The sequence below is a fragment of the Chaetodon auriga genome, chromosome 17, assembly GCF_051107435.1.
Source record: "Chaetodon auriga isolate fChaAug3 chromosome 17, fChaAug3.hap1, whole genome shotgun sequence".
Classification (NCBI taxonomy): Eukaryota; Metazoa; Chordata; class Actinopteri; order Chaetodontiformes; family Chaetodontidae; genus Chaetodon; species Chaetodon auriga.
Window position 1 is genome coordinate 21,418,317 of NC_135090.1, and position 23,207 is coordinate 21,441,523.

The following is a 23,207-nucleotide window of genomic DNA, read 5'->3' on the forward strand; positions in this document are numbered from 1 at the left end:
CAGCGGTCGCCAGGGGCCCTGGGGTCCTGCTGGACTGAGGAGCGTACCGTCGTTCCTCCAGGACACAGCGGGAGCCGAGCTGGGACGTTCCATCACGGACAGCGAGCGGGTGTTTACTGTGGAGCCAAACGAGTGCAGGCTGGTAAAGTTCAACCCGCAGAATCTGCCAAGCGTCCAACTTCTGTCATTAAAAGTCATTTTCGCTCACATCGAGAAATATTTGAGTAACAAGCAATGAATGAAAAACACATCACGTACAGTATTAAAACCTTTACTCGGACATGATACAACAAACAGAAACAAGATTCAGAATTAATGACTGAAAAAATTATTCAGATTTTTTTTTTCTTCTTTCAATCCTCGAAGCACACAATAGTCAATCAGCTCCAAATGTACGATGGAATAAGATACAAACGAGACAAAGAACAGACAGGAGAGAAAGAGAGAAAAATTAAAAACAAGAGTGACAGATTCCGTTCTGATTTTACAGTTCTTGTTTAATACTTTGTAATAAACAAAAGATGAAGAGCATAGTCGGAGAAGAGGGAGACAGGAAACCAGACAAAGAAACAGTGTGTGAATCTTTTTTATGGTGAAGAGTAAACAAGTAAGGAAGATTCTAGATCTACTGGAAAAAAAAGGTTTTGTTTTTCTTCTCGATCGACAGATGAACACCTGATCAGAGTTCTGTAAGTCCCTGCCCTTCTGTTCTCCGTCCTGCTCTCTCTGACCTCCGCGATTCCTGCAACCTCACACACCAACGAGCTCCTCCTTAAAGAGAGCAATCGTAATCAGCTTCAAGTTCATTCAACGTAAGCACATCCTGCTCAGAGGGGTCTCCTGCAAACCGGCCCCGTGGGCTCGAGCGGCCTTCGCGCTGTGCGTCTACGATGAGAGCCGCAGCTTCTCCCTGATCGTCTCAACGGATTCTGAAGGTTTTGTTTTTATTGCTGGTAATGTCCAGCTTCAGCCACGCGTGACTCCAACACAGTGAACAGGTTGCAGTGGACCCAGCTGCAGAAAACACCCACCCAAATGCACCCGAAGAAGAGCAGGTCCAGGGCTAGGCTAGGCTAGGCTAGGCTAGCCCTGTTGTATCATTCCTTATTTGCATTTCACTCATATATGCATTTCCCTGCATCTTGGAACCCAAAGCAGACGTCTGCAGGCTGGGGGACCCTATAAAAAGCACCAATGCACAGCTTGAGCACCCAGAGGGGAGCACACGCTGGTCTCTCTACGGTGACCAGGCCTCCCCTCTCCACACGAGCTGTCATTCCATTCCTATTAGGGCCCCTCTTTAGTATGCACTACACAGGCCAAGGTTAGCGCGCACTCGTTAGCGCGCGGCACAATAATCACAACATACATGAAAAACAAGCACTGGGGACTGAGTGGCCCTGCATTTAAAACGGCCACATCCGCAAACAGCTTGGCAGTGATAAATAAACCAGTGAGGGTGGTGGTTTCAAGGCTGCATAGCACACACTGCCTCATTGATCATGACGGGATGGGCCTCGGCTCCAGGGGGCGTGTCTCAATAGGCGAAAAATGCCGTCCTGATGTCTTATCTATGTACGCTGATCAATTCTTCAGTCACAGCCTGCGATCATTTCAAAAAAAGCACATTTCAATCAACGTCTTTAATTTCAGAAAAGTGAGTACTTTTTAAATGTAACAAAGATGGCGACAACAATACTGCTACACAGTCAAAAGGTCACAGCATGCGTCTGCCTTGAGTGCACACGGTCGCAACGACAAACATTTGTGGGCAGCGCGGTGCGATCCAGCAGATCGCCGCTGCTCTGCCGTCAAGTAAAGTAAGCAAAGAGGGACACACGGCACTGAATCCCTTCCTCACAGCTCTCCAATGCTCGTCCCACGAAAAGCTTCACATCCTTTTCAAACAGTCTGAGAATCATAGGTTTATTTTACAAGTCGAGCCCGGTCATTTTCAGCCCACACGGGTGAGCGAATGAGCATTTGTTGAGTTTAAAGCAAAGCAGTGGAGGCAGGGCGAAGTGAAGGGAGGGAGGAGGCTGGGTCGTGTCGATGAAGCATCAGGTCAACAGGCCAGCGAATCGCCCCTCCAGCTTGGTTCCTTTTCCTCTGCGCATCCTTTCATTATTTTCAACAAAACCAATCGAACGGCGCTCGGCACATCACGGCCAAAGCTGCAGGATCTGCCAGTCAAAAGGCGTAGCTGCAGACAGATTCCATACACACACGTGCACAAAAGCATACGCATGTGGCCACATATTCCCTATAACAAATGCTAAAAAAAAAAAAAAAAGAAACACCCAACCACCAGTCTGGCTAAAACAGTCTGCCTGGTCAGCACAGCTTAAAGTGGCTTAGCGTACAGAACCTGCACGGCCTGTACAGCTTTTTTATATTCGTCTACTGTATCTGTTCATCATCCTCTAAATGACCTACGCTCAAAGCAAAATGTAAAGAAAGACAGAAACGGCAGAGCAAAACTTCACTGCGTCGCTGTTCTGTGAAGGGATGGGAATTCAAAATACTTTCACTGCCAATTAATATCAACTTATGTAACAGACGAGGCCAAAACTGATGACGACTGTTTAACAATGTCACCGCAATATGAGTGTACCAGTTGCATATTTTGACTTTTTGATGATTCATCAAAGATTGGCGTTTGCTGAGTCATCTGACTTTGTGATTTTTAATGTCAACCTCTTGACTGACTGTAATCATTCCCATCCCAGCCATGAACGTGACGCAGGAGCAGCCGGCTTAAAGACTCAACAGAGGAAGCTCCAAAAGTAAAATCCTGCGGAGAAAGTTGCTGAGACGCCAGCCAATCAGAAGATGAGATGCTTGACAAAAGCACGGCTCCTGAAGTCAGCCGACTCTCTGAGGGAGACGAGCGCTCGCGAACTTCATTCCAGATCAAAGAGCTCAAAGCCTGGTGGCCACAAAGTCTCGAAACTCTGCTAGTATTAGCTCATCAGAAGCAACTCAAGCCACTAAAGTACTGAGACCATTCCACGGCACGCGCAGTCCAAGAGCCGGAGCACATGTTGGTGCTCGTCACCTCAATCATGAGCTTTGCCACCACCTTGTTTTTCTTTGCCAGCGAGCATCAAAATGACGAAGCGGTGGCGCACGCGGGGCTGACGTTCCTCTGCGTGGAGGAAACTGACGGACATCTGGAGAACACTTGGCTGGCTCGGCCGCACTGTGCCTGTGCACGGAAAGAGAAACAACACCAAACTCTACGGTTAGACCAACTTACTGACACGTTAAACAAAACCACCTGTCTTACAGGTCATCTAACTGCCAGCCTCCAAGTCCACATCACATGGGGGAGGCCAAGGATCCTCTTTGAGAAGAAGCATTTGGACTATCTGCAGGGCGGGAAGCTCATTGCTCGTTCTGCTCAAGGCAGCTGCTGGACCCCAAACTTCAACAGCTGCTTTCACTGCTTCCACCAGCCTAGCTGCTTCCTAAAACACAAAACACACCGGCCGTGTCCGGTGGACTACCGAGACGCATCAGCCGCAGCCAAAATGTACGAGCGCTTCGCTGGTGTTCTTTTTCCAAAGTTAGGAGTCTGTGATAAAGTCCGGGGTCGTAAAACAACCAAAGGAAAAAAAATAAAAAATCTAGGATCTCAGAGGGAAACTACGTTTGAAGCAGAACAGTTCAAAGAGTGGAGAATGGCTTTCTGATTTGTCTCTTCTTGCATACTGTGTTTGCATTGATGATGATGTGCAAGTCTTTAACTGAAAGACCACGTTAGTTATTTAGCACCTGGTAGAGGACAGCCGTACCTCTTCCCTGTAGAATGATACTGCAAAATGTACGTTTCTAATTTCTATTAAATGTGGCGACTAATAAGAAGGCTAAATATACCTTAGAACGCCAACACTCTTTAAATACTTAATAAAAATGGTCATAAATCTTTCTGTGTACCCGGGCGCTGCTCACTCTGAGCGCGTGTAGACGGTTTCATTCGTAGTTTACTGTGTGTCTCCTGATCGGGTGGTAGCTGCATTTGACTTTTCACTGCAATGCTCAGATTCAATTGCCCACAAATTTCAATCACAGTAAATGTCAAGTGCCATTGTCAATGAAATCCAGCCAATCAATTACCAGGAACAACAGGAAACATTGGCAGAAGCTGGTGCAAAAGCAGCGGCGAGGTGTGGTTTGGCCCTGGGCTCGAGAACGATTCATGGTGATGTCGCTACGGGTCGAACGTCAGTTCAGCAGAATAAAAAAACAGCTTCAAATTTGTTTGTTGGAGCCACATTTTTCACATTCAGAGAGTGTGAACAGGCCTTTGTTTCTGCATGACTTCTGTTGTTTTCTTAATTATTTACATCTACTGTACAAAAGTGGCAAGCGTTGAGCCAATACACACTGAATAAAGTTTCCAAAGCAGCAGGTAGTACGTGTAGGATTCCCATTATAGCACTGACTTCTTTCATTATTGCATTACAGTAATTCAAACTGGTGCGTTGTTTACCGATCCATATCCGCAGCCTGGGATCCATCCATGAGCGGCGGGCAGATAAGAGTAATCTGACACTGACTGACAACCAGGAGGAATTAAATGGCGCTTTATCGCCTGAGTCTGATCACTCCAGCTGTTTCCAGTCTCTGCTGCCTGTCGCACCTCGTTTCACAGAGCGAGCGCAGCATCTTCAGTACAACGTCAATCAAAAAGTGTCTTTTACAAGGACACTTCAACAGCTGCTTGGTGGAGGCATCAAACGCCACTCAGGACAGAGGCTGACCAATTGAACGCTGAACTGTTCAGAGATTTTTTTTTTCTCTTCCAAAGCCAAAGGGCTGCTGATGCAAAGGAGATTTTTGGAATAAAGAGCAACCTTTCAAGAATAAAAGACTTTGAGGTGGCCTGTGTGTTAGGACACACTAACACACCTGATGTCAGCCAACATTTTCAACAGTTTGTCTGGTGGTTAGTGCTACAACCAAACTTGGCTCTCATCTGTGCAGGAAGCGGCCAATTATTCATCAAGTTCTGCATCTGTTTTGAAAATGATGCAATAATGAGAAAACCCTACACATAGTACCTTCAAGGTCATCTTAGGTGTCTGAGAACAGATGGTCATTTCTAGGAAACAGGAACATTTACACAGTTACAACTCACAAAAGTGCATAAATGACCACCAGCAAAGGGAGGAACGGGGGAACGGGAGGTAAAAGACTAACAAATAGGATTTTGTCTTGCATGAAGCTGTACTTCCTGTGAGCCTCAAGCTGTCTAAAATGCCAACCAACTGCCAAAGTAAAGGATAGAATCAAAACGAGGAGAAAAAAAAAAAATTCAAGTCATTCTTCTTGTCTTACAAAGCCCGCTGTGCGCATCAGGGTGGGAGGGACAAAGTTTCGTCGGTTCGACAAAGTGCTCCCACCCCCCTTTTCCTGGATTTCAATGCCTTGGAAAAAGCTCTCATTTCATGAGTACAGTACTTCAAAATAGAAACTCAAACAAGTTTCAGCATGAATATTCAAAAAAGCATAAAATATCTCAATGTTTACAAGATTGGATGAACTCACTGGGAGGGCGCGTCTGCCGTCCCTTATGGGACACCTCCCGACCAATAAGAAGTGAATTTGTTTGATGGTGGACAGTTGATTGAAATGCTACGCACCTGATTTTAAGCTAAAACCATACATGAATAACTAACCGGCTAGTGATGATATAATATACAGAGGTGGAGCTAGCAGTGTAACTAAGTAACCCAAGTGAAAACAGGGGAAGTGTACCAGTTACGCAGAAGCAAAAACCCACCGTGAGATGAAGATGTGAAAACTGAAGGCTAACTTAAGACATTTACTGAATATGTGTGATAAAAAGGGGATATATTTTTGAGCAGTAACCCCTATGGTGGAAAACTGAATATGGGAAAAGATGGTGAAAATGTGTGTGTGTGTGTGTGTGTGTGTGTGTGTATTAGCATATTGTTCGTTCAGAGCCGTGTTATCTGTGTATTAGTTATGCTGTGTGTCAAGTCATGTATGCGAGTGAAGATCTGTGTGTGTGTGTGTGTGTGTGTGTGTGTGTGTGCGTGTGTGGAGATAATTAGCCGCTGACGTTGAATATGTGTGTGTTCTCGTGTGTGTGTACAAGTGTACAGCCGGTACATTAAAACCAGCAGGTGCTGCAGTTAAGTGAGGCCCACCGAGGCGAGCCAATGACCCAACACGGGGTGACGTGTTGGTAATCCCGGTGTGCGTCGGATCCTGACCGGACCGCACCTGCGTCCTCTAGGTGAGCTGGTGAGGCGCTTCTAGCATCTCCATCAGGAAGGTGTCGATGGGCGTGTCACCAATCAGTTTAAAGAAGAACAGGTGCTCCAGGCACTTTAGACCAATGGAGCGCAGTGCTGGGAGCCGGAGGAGGAGCTTTGCAAACCTGGACGACAGAGGGAACGATGAGTGAGGAATGAGTGCACATCTATGATTACTGTCAACTGAAAACAAGCATTAAAAATATGTGAAAATATAAAACTTCATGTCAAACTAACTGCAGCAGCTTGCGGAGGCAGGTGGGTTGGGAAACGTCATAAAATGCATCAGCTAACATATGCTACACCTTTCCAAGCATTTATTCCTGACAACAAAAAACGACAAAACTAAAGGAAACGCACAGTTTTAAATCTGTGTTCATATCTCGCCAGATGAGTGACGGTATTTGTTTTCTGCTGAGCTGAATATGATCTAACTGAGCAGCATCATGACCAGCGCCCTCACCTCTCACTGCCCAGTGTGTGTGTGTGTGTGTGTGTGTGTGTGTGTGTGTGCTGCAGCCTACCTGCCCTGCTGATCGGGGTATTTCTGTTTGCAGTACGCCTCCAGAGACGCGTACACCCTCTCTCTGAGGAGCTCCACCTCGCTGGGGTTGGACAAACCCTTGGCATCTTCAGGTGAAAACAGACATTTGCATTATCTCTGCACTGAGTGAAGCACGTTTTATTCCAGACGTGAATTTGGCAAATTCCACATTCTTCGACCTTCCACCTGTCTGCGTACCTGGGTTGAAGAGGATGATGGCTCGAAGGCAGCCCAGCTCTGTCTTGTCCATTTGCATGTCTCTCATCTTGCTTACAAGCTCTGTCAAAACCCTGCAGAGAGGAGAGGAGAGGAGTTTTACAGGGAGAAGCCCCAGTTAGAGACAGGAGGACAATGCCAGAGTAGGAAAGAGAAGAAGAAGAGGACGAAGATCAGAAAATAAGAGAGCAGAAAGCAATAAAAACAAGCGAAAGAACCCTTTCTCAATAAGAGTAAGGACAGCAGAGAAGGGCACATTGTTATTTATGGTTTCTTCTCATTGGAATGACTTCATGTCCAAACTACTTAAAGCATGGCTGAACTGCTGGTTCTGCAGGGGGAGAAAAAACACCAGTTAAAACTGGTCAGGGTGGCAAACTGCTGCCCGGCTGTGGCTGATTCTGCTTCTTGTTTGTTATTCTTAATGAGTCTGTGGCTGCTTTTCTTTGTTGTACCTAATTAACTGTGCTGGCAAATGAATGGAAGCTGTTGTAGCCGATGACTTTAAGGAGGTAAGAACATGTAGCTGTCAGGGTTCAGAGGCTGAACGTGTATTTTAACTCTTCAAGGCCTAACACACACTCATGATTTAGACACATATTCTCACAAAGAGAAATAAAGACACCAAATCCATTCATTCACGCAACGTGGAACCTCAGGAACAAAGATGGGTGTCCTGTCATTCAAGAACAACGCATGCAAGCAGTAGAAACCAAAAATAAACAATAGTAAAAATATGAAACGCACATCAACTTATCCAACATATGAACACAGTTTCAACCAAAGGAGTCATCATGCTTCATTCGATGTGCAGGGCAGTAACCAAATGCCAGCACGGACCTAAGAGGCCTGGTGTGCGCCATCAGTGCATCTTTTCTAACTGCTTCTGCTCTCCTGCCACGAATATGAAAGAGGAGAGGACTGTGCAGACCAGGGGGTGATGGGAAATAAGTGAGAGCCACTAAGGACGGTGTATCTGCTACTCCATCATCAGGACACCTGCTTTTAACGGCGTGGACTGCTTTTATTCACAGACACCATCGCTGAAGAGGGCCGACAACACCTCCAGGTTCAACAGTTAATTAGTGCAACAAACTGACCTGACTGTAGAAAACAGCGCGCTGCACTGGAGTAATACAGCATACAACCACGTCCAACCATTACAGGGAGAGTTCGGGCTGCTTGAAGTGGAGCTGTACGAGGTACTTATCAATAGTCAGTGTTTTCAGGGCTTTACCTTGCCGTCAGTCGGCCCTTTCCTTTGGCTCTACATCGCTGCTGGCGTACTCACTCACTTTTCTCTTCTTGTGTTTGCTGTCTCTTCCACAAACTGCTGATAGTCTGACGCTGTGGCGTAATACAGCGTGAGGCACAGCTGTGCTTAGGCTCAGGAATATGGACGTTTATGCCCGAGAAAGGGTAGAGCCAAAGGAAAGAGCTGTCTGATGGCAAGGTAGGGCGCTGAAAATGTTCTAAATATGGTGTACACTTAAACTGACAGTGATTTTTTGAAGTGGATAAAATAGGTTTTGCTGCTGGTCCTGTCCACAGCAGTCAGTACTGCTGTCTGTTCCTCCAGCCTGAGGTCATGTTGACTGGCATCGTAATACACTGACTATGCATAAGAGCCTCATACAGCCGCACTTCAATGTCCTGGGAAAGCTAGCTTCACAAAGCCAGCCCACACATTTTGATTAGCTTATTATGGTCTGGCACTGGGCAAAAGATGCAGCACTGCTCTTCGTCACCATCATCTAAACCACACCCCCACAGTCGCCTGAGCGATCGGGTCAAGCGGTTCTCCGGGGCTGTTGTTCACAATAACATCCTGTAGTGAAAAGCGGCTGGCTTCTGCGAAGCTTTGGAAAAGCCTAAAAGCATCAGCCTCTCAGCTGTGGTTCAGTGTTTGCTTCAGTGCTGACTCCAGAGGAGGGGTTTAAGAAAAGTGTTTGTGTAGTGGCGTAATTACCTGTCAAATATGGCCCCAACCTCGGCATTGTGCGCCCTGTGTATTCAATCACAATGTGTTATTACAATGTCATTACACAGTTACAGTGTTATTACAGAATTGTGAGCCCTTCAGCTGTACAGTCAGTGCTTAGAAATGCTTTACAGACTACTTCCTGATACATTTAAAACTGTTGTAGAACAGTATGCATGGGGATCGTCTGGACTCCACGTCTGCACCCAGACACACAAGGCACCACAATACTGGATTAAAATAAGCAGAAAGGAGGTTATGATAAATCTTATGAGCCAAACAGCAGAAAACCATTAGTGCACATGAAGCTGTCCAGAAGTGAAAACCCTCTGCTTTTAACAGGTGCTCCCAGATAAACGGCAACACGTCATGAACGCTTAAAGTCCAACTGAACTCAAAAAGCATTTTTCGTGCTTCAGCACATATATCTGATCTGTAAATCAACTGTTAATCCAAAATAAGCAGAAACCGAGAGGGAGAAATTAATACGTCTTCTGGAACAAAATTCAGGTGTATGTCTGCGTAGATGAGCCCTTATTTCAGCACAGATAATCAAATCCCACACGATCCCACAGGCAGAGGAGACAGTGACACTGAGCCAGCCATCTAAAGACCTTAAACATTAGCTTTTCCTCCCTCTAATCTAACGTACAAACATGAATTCTGTTCTGCATCTTAGCTCGTTGAAGCTGTGACAAAACAAACATTAAAAAAAAGTGCAGCTAATGTCAGTTCGCAGGCTCGACGGCCAATGAGCTGCTCGGCTGCAGCACGTCAAACAGTGTGGAAATGCAGCTGCACGTTTGACTTCAGTTCGGTTAGACGCCGACCTGGTTTTTACTCTTAAACACCACCAACAGCTCACTGTCTGCACATGACATGGACGCTGCAAGTCTGCAGCTTTGATTATTCTGCCTTTCTTTGCCTGCAGTGTAACATCGACACTCTGCAGCTGAGACAGAGAGGAGCATTACTAATAATCCTGCAAATAAAGAACAAATAAAAACACTTTTAAAACACACAAAACGTGTGATTAACTGTGATGTCAGTTGGACTTTAAGCAGGTTTCGCTGACCTGAGCCGACCGTCTGACTCAAAGTGCTGAATACAACATTTAAAGCTACAAATCAACAACGCAAAAAACAAACCGACAAAACAGAAAGACAGAAATCCACAATTCAAAAATCAACAAAACAGGAAGCACAACTTTTCAGAAAACACAGCCAATCCGAAAAGAGAGGTGCCTACTACAGTTGTCGTTCTCATCACTGATTGGACGGCTAGTACGCAGACTAATATATGCGTTTTCTTTCTCCCTCGCTCGTGGACTCTGGGGTACTTGGGTCAGTGAGACACCTCCTTGCTGAGAAAGACAAAACAGCAGGCACCCACACTTTCCAGCTTGTAAAATGTTGACTTTTTCTGACATGTTGTGTTTCATCTTTTGTCGATTTGTCTTGTGAAAGTCATGTTTTTCTGCAGTGTAGTTGTGTTTTATGCAAAGCTGTTGTGTTTTTGGCTTTGTTAGGGGTCGCTGTGTTTGCACTACAGGTCCAATCTTGCATGAAGTCCACCTCAAGTTGTGATATCTTAATATTTAGATCCTCTTGTATAAAATATGCTTCAGTGGCTTCAAACAGATGCCGGTGCAAAGCTGAAACCAAAGCCTGCTGCTGGAAGGGAGCAGTTCTGTGAGGAAATGAATGAGTATCAGAGGAAGATCGTGAGCCCAGTTAGTCTGCTTTGGACTGCATTCCTAACATCAACCCTTCATAACAAAAAACTGTGTAAGTAACAGTGAATTGACACGTTGTGATGTCGTTGGGGTCTTGCATGTTAATCACTGAGATTGTTTTTGTCTCCAGATGATAACGTCTCACTCGAAGCTCTTAAAATGTCTTAAAACCCGCTGATGAAGCGTACGTCTGGATAGAGCTGTGCCGTATTACTACAGACCTGCTCCATATGGAAACTGTCATGAGACAACTTTTGTTGTATTTTGGTGCTTTGAAAACAAATAGTGAACCGAACTGAATCTGTGTTTCAGCCTGTTGTTGGGGCCGGAGTTCAGTTTTCTGGTCCGTGTCAGACTTAAACCACGACCTAAACCACGTCCACGTAACAGCAGAAGCCTCTCTTTCAGGTACGTGCTCGTCTTTCTGTCATGACAGGTCAACTTCCTGTTTGGAATTGGCCCGTTCTGTGTCACGTTCATTCTCCTCCATGTTTTTTTGTGTTCATGAAAATTCCCTGCATGCATCTGAACGCAGAGTGTCGTCCAAATGATGACAAACACTGCTGTATATGAACGATGGAGCACAACATGAAACCATACGGATTTCCCTCTGTATCTCACGCACTGCACAGCCCGATAATGAAACGACTTCCCGGTGAACCAGCATTTTGTCACAGTATAGGAAGTGTCCCGTCTTAAACAACATATTTCATTATTACTGCTTTCTAAAAAACCTGTAATTTCCCTTCTGATGGTTAAAAACTGATGGTTGATGCAGCAACGCTCAGGCTGTGTGCACTGAATCTAATGAAGTCTGGTTTATGTGATAATTGTAATTATTTTACTGATTGCAGGACAACAGAGGTCTTTACGTCAAGATGAGATCACAAAACAACTTTTCTGTGGTCAACAGAAAAGAAAATTAACACCAAAATAAATACCCATAGGCCTCTACAACGCTATCACATAAATGTGTTTTAAAGCGTTTTAAGGGGCATTTCTCTTCCACAGTATATTCACATGTTAGTATTGTACATTAGCCAGCCACTTTCACATTATCAGATGCTGCTAAGCCACAGAGTGTGTGTGCGTGTGTGTGTGTGCACATGCATGTCTACAGGTAAGCATTAGTCACCAGCCTCCCCGGCATGCGCTGTCACCCTACAGGCAGTGCTAAGGAAGCAAAGTCTCCCAGCCAATCACAGCCAATGCAGAACACAGCAGCTGCAGCCAACCAAAGACGAGGACAGTTTCCTAACTCTGACCCCCGTCACTATCCAGCTAAGCCTGAATAAAAAACAGCGTGTGGAAGCACCAGGGCCACAGAAATCCACGTGGATAAATGAAGCCTAGTGTTCTCTGTTTCTTCATCGAGCCGTCAGGGCTGATCCACCAGGTGAAGTCAAGAGGGGATTGTGGATTTCACCTGGCTTATCGGGCTCGGTCGATTTCAGGCTAAGAGCAGGTGGTCCTAATACTGTGTGGGAATCGTATGCATTTCAAAGTGGAGAGCTAAAACTCCAGTGACCTCATTATTTTTGATGGTGGCATGTCCTCTCCAGTTGGGTCAGCCACCCAAACCTCTGGATGCTCGGGAAGTGTCGAATCTGTCAGAGTGATACTGTTTGTGCACATGTGCATCTGTGTATTACCTGTCAAAGATGGCGCCAACACCTGCGCTGTGAGCACTGTTCCTGTGGACATGCAGGCCGGTGGCCAGTAAAATCCCGTCCTTCACCGAGATGGAGCGATGGGAGAACGATGCAATCAGGAGTTCATTCCAGCCTGTTGGAGTTGGAGTCGGTGTCTCAGTATCTCGAGTGAATCAAAATGTCTAAATATTCTACAGATTTTTTATTTCTTAAGATCTGAAATGACTGAATGATCCTGGCCCGAATTGATCAAACTGAATATCTTTCATCACACACCTGCTGTCGGTTCGTTAAAGCCTCTCTTACCTGCGCGCAGCAGGATGACCTGGTCGTCCAGGGGCAGCTCAGAGAAGTGAGGGATCCTCTTGGCCCACTCCACCAGGGTGAAGAGCTGCTTGTCTGCCGCCTGACAGATGTTGGTGACGGGGTCATTGGGCTGAGGGGAGCAGGTTTAGAGGATTATTGGAAATTATTTAATTAAATAACTGTAGTAAAAGTCGCAGAACTGTTCTAACAGCCTGTGCAGATTCTTCAAGGAAAGCCGTAGTCTCCCCAAAAATGTAAGTATGTGAAAAAACATCTCAGTGTGTGGTTTATTTCCACCGACCGTCCAGACTACTCACAGAGCTGCCGCCTGAACTTCCGTCCGCATGAAGCTCCGTCTTCTGCTCTACCGCCATCTCCGCCTCCAGAATCTTCTCCACCGGCATCTCCTCGTTCACCGCGCTGGTCGACTCCACCTCGCCCTCTCGTTCCTTGTTCCTCTGCCGCTCCTCTTGGACAGCTGCAGGACGGGGGATTGGGGTGGACAGAGGGGAGCACAGTAGAAAACAATGAAGGACAAGAAAGGGGAGGGAGTGAGAAAAGAGTAGGAAGAGCAGGCAGGAGAGAGCGTGGGCGGGAAGGAGGTCAACATGAAAGGATGGAGACGCAGGAGAGGTGGACGAGGAAAGGGCGAGGAGAGAGGAGGGAAGGGTTTGGACAGGCAGACAGCAGCAGAGAACACAAGACAGAATTAAAGACAACAACAAGAACACAGCATAAGATAGAGAATGAAAGGTAGTAGAAAAATAAATGACAGACAGGTGTGCCACCAGACAACAGAATGGATAAAGTGAGAGAATGAAGGGGAGAAGTGAGGGCATACAGAAAGAAGCAAAAAGAAGAGGGACAGATGAAAGAGTAAGGACAAATAAACGTGAAAGATGTGCAAACAGTGGGAAAGAAAAGAGACACAGATATGTACAATTCATGATAAATTCAAAGTCTCTCATACTGTCTTGCATCCTTCTTTCAGGCCCTCTACCAAAGCAGAAATGGACCATGGAAGACATAAATGATTGCTGGTTTTACTAATTATTTAAAGTGGCATTCAGTGGGGAATTACAATGAAATGTAACACTGGTATCCTGATTTCAGCTTTCATTGTCAGGAAATCTTTTGTATTTTGTTGGTTTCTCCTAATCTTTTACCCAAACTGGATTCTTGTTTTCATGAAATCTACAGTCACACTGCATTTTCTCTTTTTTTAAGGTTCTAAAGAAACTGTCATGGAACAAAATATGGATGGATACCAGGACAACGTCCCTGTACGAATGTGAAAACCTACTTGGTGATAGAGCATTTTATCCACTTCAGGTGAACTGTGTGGTGCTTTTTATACACAGCGCTCCAATTTTAGGGGACCAAAGAAAATTGGACAAATTGAATAAACTTAATTAAAGTCGTCAGGTTTGATAATTTGTTGCAAAACATCTGCAACAAAAGCGTAAAAAGTCTACCACCAACAGACACACGTGGACAGACTGAGACTGTGCGACTGGTTTGGTCCGTCAAAAACACCCCACGTCAGGCCCTACCAACTGCTGCTTTGGTGTAAGATCGCAGACTTGCTCCACCGTCTGAATTAAATGGGTTAAGAGTCCTACACTGTTCAAGAAATGCGAACGGGAAAACCCTAAACCATCAGGGCTTTTACATCTCTGTGAAACAAACAGCACTGTATCAACCAACAGTCTCATCAAATTGACATTTTCCACAGCGCTTTGTGAATTCATTTGTGTTTGCATACTTTTTTTATGGTTTTAACTACAAAAACTACTACAAACTTTGAGCAGGAACAGCGATTGTTAGTGATGTCATTACTTTTAAATGCACAATTTTCTTGGGTTGTACTGAAAGAACAGCGAATCGATTGCTTTCACGAAGCCTTTTATATTCTTAGGACGATTATTTTGATCTGTTGAAGTTGCTTAAAGTTTGTATCTTCGCAAAACTGAGAGCGTTGAAAATCTATTTCATATCACCACTGATCTCCACTGAGTCTGGATTTGATGCAGAAAAAGAAAAGGCGGTCACACCTTTTGAAAAGTGGCCTTGTGACCGAAAGCTGCCATTTTGGAGGTGAAGATCGGCTTGAAATTCAAAGAACAACTATCCTTCCTCCACTACACGAAGCAAAGCATCCTTAGACGAGGATATTAATGTTCCTGAACAGAAGGGGAACTACTCTGTGGCTGACTGCAGTGACTGTGACCTCGCTCGGCAGCACCAGGCGGGAATTAACCATACAGTAAGTGACTTTACAGTAAAGTAGAATGAAGATTGGACGGAGTGTGCACACTCAGCAAACTTTCCCTGGATCTATAAAGGTTAGAAAAAAACCATGGGGAAGTGATTCAAGGCTGGCACTGGTCCACCTCTGAGCACTGGCAATAAACTATGGAAAAACATTTGAAGGTAGCTCCTGCTCATAGATAGGCAATGCAATAACTCTGTGCTACTGGCTCACTCATACAGACACAGACACACACCCCTCCCTCCCTCTTCTCCTTACATCTGTCGTTCATCTTGGCCACTACAGAAGGAGGGAGGGGGGGGAGAGAGAGAACCAGAGGAAACAAAAAGAGGAAGAGAGGGGGAAAGGGGGTTAGTGTTTACAAGGCTTACCCACCCCCATCTCCCTCTCTACCACTCTGTACTCGTTCTTTCTATCCCCTGCTGTACAAACATGACTGAAGCTCTCTTAGTAAAAAATGCACAGGAAAAATATCAACACTGACACCATCATTTAGTGATGCATTCACTGCTGATTAGAGACTAGGTCAGGTCATTCCAGTTGTGCTCAGGATTTACAGGTTGGGGCAGCTTAGGGAAAAAGTACCTGCCGCAGAAATCAGCTGCCCTGAATGATCCTTTTATCCGCGTTAACTTAACACTCCATGACTACTGTGATCAATGTAGAAACAACAGTGACCTCACATCTCAGCAACCCAATGTACATGATACATGACCTGTAATTGCTGGGAAGTTCGGTCCAAATCTAATAATCTCGTATGAGAGAGCACAGTTAGCTCGTATCTACAGTGTCCAACTCGAAGAGACTTAGCAGCAGATAATCTCAGACTGACGTCTTAAAATGGATATAAGGTGATTTCCAGTGTTAAGGCACTTGAACGACGCAGCATACAGAGCAGCAGGAGTTTGTAAATGTGTGTAAGCATCAGTTCATCACTGCCGCTAACATGATGAGGACGCACTATGAAGTTACAGAGCGCTAAACTCAGGCAACGCCATGATACTGGTGGGAGTTCTCAAGTTTGACGTTTAATTTCAGACAAATTGAGAACCTGGTTAAAAGCATCACAGTTTGATTGACGTTAACGGGACCAAACAGTGGAGTTTGCACCTTTTCATTAATACTAATCATGGGATGTATTTACCGGTGACTGATGGCCACCTGAAGACAAACACCTTGTGAATATGACATAGTAGCCTGATACTTCCAGACTATCAGGTCACAGGGATTGACTGAATAAACTGAATCACTGCGGATGTAATGAAGAGTTTTGACACCGGAAAAAAACTCTCAAATGTAAGAACAAAACAAAAATGCAAAGGGGGAACGGGACACCTTTATCAGATTTTACACAACTAATTGGCATTTGATGGATAATAAACCAGTGAGGGCTACAGCGTACACTAGTTTTGGGCAAAGGAAGGCTGCCATGTATCAGCCGTATCTGCAGGGGCCTTTGTGAGGGGACACTCGTAGTGGCACGTCCTGCATGTTGAGCTGGGAAACAGCCTGTGTGTGTGTAGGAGCTTGTCAGCCACAAGTGAAGTTGGCAAAACTTACGATTTTCTCTTGCTAAACATTAGTAGTGGAATCATTATGAACAGCGTCACTCCAACACACCAAATGTGCCACTTCTAAAACGCTTCCAGCTCCACAAACGTAGAAATTAGGCCATCAGTCAATATCATAACTGATTAGTGTTACGGAGCCCAACAGATTTATTTTCTTTTTTTCCCCAAAACTACTTTTCGATACTCTTGAAACGAGGATCCAAGGCTAAATCTGTCTATCCCTGACTGCAGCGGACTTTAAAACCAAAATTAAACCGCTACTTGTGTGTAAATGCATTTTGTACTTTTAAACCTATAAATACGTTTGTGAAAAGGTGAAATCTGGCCTCATTTTTCGGGGTCGTGAGCAGAAGGGGCTGAGAACCAGCCATGTGCAGGGTGAGCTGAAGCGCCCCTGCTTGCTCACCTTCTCTCTTCATGCCCATGGCCAGGCACTTCTGGTAGCGGCAGTACTGGCAGCGGTTCCTCTGTCTCTTATCCACCATACAGTCTTTGTTGTCCCGACAGGTGTAGGTCAGGTCTTTGCGCACTGTCCGCTTGAAGAACCCTTTACAGCCCTCACAGCTGTACACACCGTAGTGCTTACCTGGAAGTTGTGGGAAGGAAGACAGAAAAGACAAGACAAGCGGGATGGAAATATGTTTCCAGGCTGAAGAGAAAAAAACATTAGGGTTGCATTGGAGGTGTGTGCTCACCAGAGGATCTGTCTCCACAGATGGAACAAAGGCGTTTCTGGGAGAGCATCGGCCCTGGGCTGTGGGATGACAGCTGCTTCAAGCCCAGCGGAGGTTTCACATCATCGGAGCTGCTCACTGCATGGAGCCCTGACATGGACACTGTTGAGTTGATCTGAAAGGAAGACAGAGGAGAGAGGTGGACACAAGGTTTACTTTAGATGAATTTCACGATTCTCCTACTTCTGTACGAATGAAAAGGATTAACATTGTCACCAGGACCAAAGTAAGGTCACACGGAGAGTCACATGTGCAGCCCTTGTTTTTACTCCCTCTCTCTACGACCCGACTCGTCTCTTTTATCACTCTCTGACACACCGGTAAGAACAGGCAAGATAAGGACTGAAGAACGAGTCTCATGGCATCTGGCACGTCAACATAAAGTCAAACAGAAAGAGAGAAGAGCGCAAACAAAACCTAGATCTGCAGTAAAACATGTGTGGTCTCGTGGCAAAGAAAGACAGCCATTAAATCAATCATTCTGCAAATGACAAAATATTCAATTAAAGACAGCAACATTTTTCATTTAAATATGTTTTAAAGCAGAGCTTCTGTGACGAAAACGAGGTCCTGGAAGATTTCAACGTTCTGGACAAATGAGACGAATTCTGTCCAAACACTAACAGTGTTTATGGACTATATTTTCCATTTTTTTGTGTCTAAGAGCCTAATGGGGACAACAGTTTCTGAAATTAGTCCAATACTGAGCAAGAGAGCAGCAGCCAGCAGCCACAAAACAGGCTGCAATGTAATCCCTTCAGGTGTTTGTGCACATCCACTAAAAGTGCTTGTTTCTGCCACTGACAGGCTCAGGCTGTTATTCTACGTGTCTGAAAACATTATGGAAGGATCCCCCAGAGAAATACCTTTTTGTTACAGAGTAAGGTCCTTTCTGCTTAACCAGAAACAGCTGCTCTCACCAAACCCACCAGACTCTATTTACAGAAACAGTAATTTTATTATTGCAAAACACTTCATTCAAACTCGACAGAACTAAAATAAAACTCACCAAAACCGTCTTTTCACTGTTCCAACCATCACCACCAGCTCTGCTTTGGTCAAAATGAGTTCTTAATTCACCAAGTTACACGTGAAAATGTCGGGCGAGGAGCGAGAGGGAGGGCGGACATCAGAGAGGCAGCGGGGAAAATAACACAGAGCCAGAATATTTTCACATCTAACTCTGGAATTATTTTCAGAGGATATTATGACCGCAGAGATTTAAATACGCCAGACTTCAACAGATTTTCCCAGTAAAAAAAATTAAAAAAAAAAAAAGGTAATTACCAGATAACGGAAAAACCTCCTGCTACATCAAACACAGAAAGTCTGATTTATTTGATATTTTATTGGACTGAAATCAGACTTGGATTAACTGTCACTCTGCTTGCAGCAAGCAACAATCAGACAATCTTAGAAACAGTCAAAATGTGACTTCTTTGTATTTGTATTTGCAGAAAATTACGGCCAGATGTCTGCAGCTGCATGTTCATTTTTAAAGATTTTTCTGCTGCTGATGCAAATTTCTAGGTGTTCTTGAACTGCACACGTTCTCAGTATCTAAAAATATGAAGAATCTTAATCACGCCGTGAATACGACACACGGGCGGAACCTTGAAACTGTGCTAAAACACAGAAAATGAAGGCAAATCTGGCCTGTAAAACAAGCACATGAACAGGAACATGTTTAAATAACATCCCTGAAGTACAAAAAGTCCTCTCTTACCTGTGGACTGCTGATGGGGCCGTAACCCACTGACGGCGTGCCAGGTAGGCACGGCGAGCCCAGCGAAGAGCTGATGACGGAAAAGGGGGAGCCGATGCTACTGATGGGGCTGTTGACCCCGGTGGTGGTGATGGGAGGCAGGGAGGTCATGGAAGCCGCGGCTGAGGGAACCAGCGGAGGCGAGCGTTGGCCCGATGGAGGGGAGGACACAGACGAACTGTCTGGGCTGCGGGAATCTGATAGGAGACAGCAAGAGGGAGAATATGCAAACTGCTAATATAATGTGGTACAAAACAGGCAAAGCTTATTAACAGAGGCGATAAAAGTATTTTTCATTGGGACACAAATATGGGAGTTCAATTATCAACCAAACACCAGCTGTTTTCCTGTTGTTTTAGAAACTGTGTGTTTCATTTCTAACAAGAGAAACTCTCTGTCCACCCTCTGTCATGAGCTCTATTCCTGCAACGTCAACCAAATGTTAAAGTTAAGAGAAAGTTAATGCTAATTTTGATACATTTTACATGAAAGCAACAAAAATGGAATGCTGGGAATTACTGACAACTCAACTGTGGTTGCTGTAGTGACTGTGACGTGTGATGAGGTGAACTGCATTCGACAGGTAAGTGCTCCTCTTGGTTGAGCAGTTCTTCCCTCCATTTCTCAGGATTTATCATCGGTTATCATTCAGCGCCTGAGATGAGGTTTTCCTGAGATGTGCGTTTACTCTATGTGACTGTTGTGTGATCCAGAGGATGAAATTACTTTCAGTTTTACAGAATCCTTGTTTGACTCTGTGATCTGAATATGGTGAAGTAACAGACTTGAACTTCATGTTGGTAAATATTATTTTTAACCATTTGTATTATGTTTTCCTCCAGTGCTGGGAACTAATGATTTTAGCTGATTTTTACCAATCTGCCATCATCCCCTCCGATGCTTGAGACTTCTAAGATGCCAGTTGTTTTATCTACTTATTTTTGTTGATGCTGTGGTTTGTATTTAATTGGCACTTTCTTCTGCAGCTGGCTGTGTGCTGCATTTTCACTGCTCCAGGCGGTGTACTTGGTTGTCGTCTGATCTAATCTATTTTTCTTGCCTTGCACTGGAAAGAAATCAACCAATCATGTGCTCGCACAAATAACCTCGTGGGGCGCGTGGAGGCCAACGCCTGCACTACAATTTCTCAACAAACTCAACTAACTGAAGGTATGTCTTCCTCACAAGTCACAAACTATTTCTGACGAAGGTACAACTTCACCTCTGCCTTCTATTTCACCAAATGTGCCAAATACGCACTTGTAAGGAATTCTGAAATCAAAGTACGCAGTGACGTGTGGACAATCCTGTGTGGCTTTCCTGAGGTGCAGGTGCACCTTTGATGCATGTTCTCATGTTACTGTAAGGTGTGAGAGCAGCAACATTTCGGTAGCAAACATCAGTAAGACAGTCACAGACGGTCACATTAAGATGTTACTGTGTTCAAATAAATAGACCTGGGGTGCTGCTCGTCTTCAAGGAGTTTGTTTCTTTAATGCTAAGTCTATCAGAGTATACACTGTTTACTGCAATACACCTGCAATGCTGAAAAGAGACAGAGGAAGCTGCATTACAAATAATCAAAATGACATTAAATGCTGAGGTCGTCATCTGGACAACTGAGCCTGAATTCAATCAAATCATTTATGCCACATCTGCACCTCTGTTTAGAAAGTGTCCATATAAGTAATCATAACTCACGTTTCATAGATCTGAATTTACAACAGCCATGATGACAAACGTTTAAGTGCAATCAGTGAAGTTGTAGCTGACATCAACACTCATTTCCAGATTCAAGGTTTGCTACAAAGTCGTGCTCTTGAATTGCTGGAAAGAAAATCAGTGCAGTTATTTTCTCACCTCTACTGTCTCCCATGATGGTGGTGGGGGCAGGGGGGCTGGCTGGCAGCTGCACGCCGACGTGCGTCCGTCTCAAACAGCCCGCTATCAAACTCTAGACCGCGGACTGAGGCCCGGGCCGGAGTTGTTTTGGGAAACCAAAAACGGGTCTGAAATTCCAGCACAAGAAAGAGCTCCGCGTGAGATAATGGTATGGCACTGAAAATGCCCATTTAGTCATGAAAATAGAAAGCAACACGAGTGTCACTCAGCCCTTTACAAGGTTAGGAGCGATATGAATGCTTGTTAATACGAGCATTTGTGCGCTTGGGGCATTTTTGGAGCATTTTGATGTGACGCTACAGCAGGACTTTGCAAAGCAGCCAGCTGCTCAGCTGATGCCAGGACAGTCCTGATACACTGCAGGGCAAAGACACCGAGTTGTTTATTAAGTAATACATGGTGTTTTGACACCAAACACCATGTTATATTGATTTGAATCGGTTAAGAAAGCGTTTCACTGTAATATATAACGCACAATAAAGCCCAGAAAAATGGCAACAAACCACTGTTCTTCTAAGCTACCGTTAGCCATCGCATAACGTTAGCTCGTAAACTAGCTAACCGTGCTAGCGAGCACTACAAATGTCTGAGCCTACGGTGAAGCTAGGTAGCTTATCTTAGCTTCCCTCAAATTAAACACATATAACAGATCTCAGCATGATGTTTAAAGCAAACGGGTCGTTGACGTTACATTTTGTTGAAAGGATGCTATGTTTGGCGTTAAGTTGGCAAAACACGCTAAGCGCTATGGCTAACTACGTTTAGCCACCTCACCTAGCTAGCCAGCTAGTTAGCCCGAATGCATCGCAGCTAGAGAACAAGAACAACCCAGTTCAGAACTGGCTGCTCCACCTCTACCTCATTATCCTAGTCGTAAACTAGCAACATGTTGTAAATACATTTAATGCAAATAAATACGGATTACTGACGGTTTAGCGGCACAGCTTCTTCGCATGAAAGATGTGGCGACTAGGCCCCGTGTGTGTCTGTTTCTCCCCCCACTTTGCCTCGTAGTCAACCCTCCCTCCCCCTGCAAGGATGAAAACATGATGATGGTGGAGAATTTGGCTTAGTGCTCCCTTACAGTTGAACATTGGCTCAGAATCACTGCGAAACACTGCAGCCTGACTTCTGAAGACAGGACATGGGTTGCGTGGTCATGTTGCGCCTCACATGTCACTGAGTGAGGGAGACGCATCCAGTGCAAGAGGTCAAGAGGTCAAGACAAGTTCAGCTCAGTGTGTCGGCTGCTGCAAAGGTTATTGTCGGCCACTGGTGGGCCTGCTGTGCTACGTGTTACACTCCTGTAAATATGATCTCTTCATCTTCTATTTTCAGATCAATTATGCAAATACTGTTCTGTGCTTGCAGGAGCAGCAGTCTGGACTGATGTCTGGAAGAGGTGGGATCCTTTTTACCTGCAAAGGTAAGAGTCTAATTATTCTTTGTGGCAATATGAAGCAAAAGCCACACATGGGAATCAGAGTCAGCTTAATTGGCCAAGTATGCGAACACATACAAGGAGTTTTTCTCTGGGGTTTTTGTTGCTCTCAATGCAACACACAGTTCCAAGAACAATTTTCACTAAGATAGAAATAGACATGAAGCTAACAACAAGGGCAGCAAAGCTGAACCTGATGGGTAAGAATAAACACAGATCTATTATCTAGATTCAAGTGGGTGAAAAATATAGATATGGATATAAATACATATGAAAGCAACAATGAACAACAAAAAACAATGTTAAAATGTTTCTGTATGTTGCAAACAGGAATACAATAGTGCAAGAGTGCAAGGAGTGATGGAGTATATATTGATTGATTAATGTAATGGATTACTTTTTGTACATGAAGTAGGTGGTTATGCGCAGTTTATAAAATACACATGCACATGTCTGTATACAGCATGCATGCTTGGGTTTATATTGATAACGATGATGACATGCACATGTTAAAAACTAATTTGTAGGAACAGTGGATGATTTAGTGTTGCAGAGCTGTTGTTTTCTGGCATTATATGACTGATTTAGCTGTGCATTAGAAATACTTTGGGTCTGCAGTACAGTCACATATGGATTATGCTTACAGCCCGATTTTAAAAACGTTGACATGCTGTGTAAAAAAAGAGATAAAACACAATGTGATAATTAGCTAATTTGCTTTTTGACACATGCTTAATAGAAAACAGCTCAAAGACAGTATATGTAATGTTTTCCATGGCACGAGTCGTGTTGTGCCACCCT

The 23,207-nt window shown here is 44.6% G+C and overlaps 1 protein-coding gene across 4 annotated transcripts; it reads right to left on the minus strand.

Moving 5' to 3' along the window:
* Nucleotides 1–255: 255 nt before the first annotated feature.
* rxrba (retinoid x receptor, beta a) lies at nucleotides 256–22,011 on the minus strand. Of its 4 annotated transcripts, none has more exons than XM_076753985.1 (12): nucleotides 21,895–21,984; nucleotides 20,924–21,072; nucleotides 19,025–19,260; nucleotides 17,260–17,413; nucleotides 16,971–17,150; nucleotides 15,252–15,272; nucleotides 13,039–13,199; nucleotides 12,722–12,851; nucleotides 12,416–12,548; nucleotides 7,030–7,121; nucleotides 6,812–6,917; nucleotides 256–6,412 (listed from the first exon to the last, which is right to left on the minus strand). In XM_076753985.1, the coding sequence occupies exons 2-12, from the start codon at nucleotides 20,937–20,939 to the stop codon at nucleotides 6,265–6,267; spliced, it is 1,377 nt and encodes a 458-aa protein (XP_076610100.1). In that variant the 5' UTR covers nucleotides 20,940–21,072; nucleotides 21,895–21,984; the 3' UTR covers nucleotides 256–6,264. The 4 variants fall into 4 exon arrangements, with proteins under 4 accessions (XP_076610100.1, XP_076610101.1, XP_076610099.1 ...); XM_076753984.1 differs by lacking the exon at nucleotides 15,252–15,272 and adding an exon at nucleotides 9,017–9,052 and having other exon boundaries at nucleotides 6,130–6,412; XM_076753983.1 differs by lacking the exon at nucleotides 21,895–21,984 and adding an exon at nucleotides 9,017–9,052 and having other exon boundaries at nucleotides 6,130–6,412; nucleotides 20,924–21,064.
* Between the last annotated feature and the right edge of the window lie 1,196 nt (nucleotides 22,012–23,207).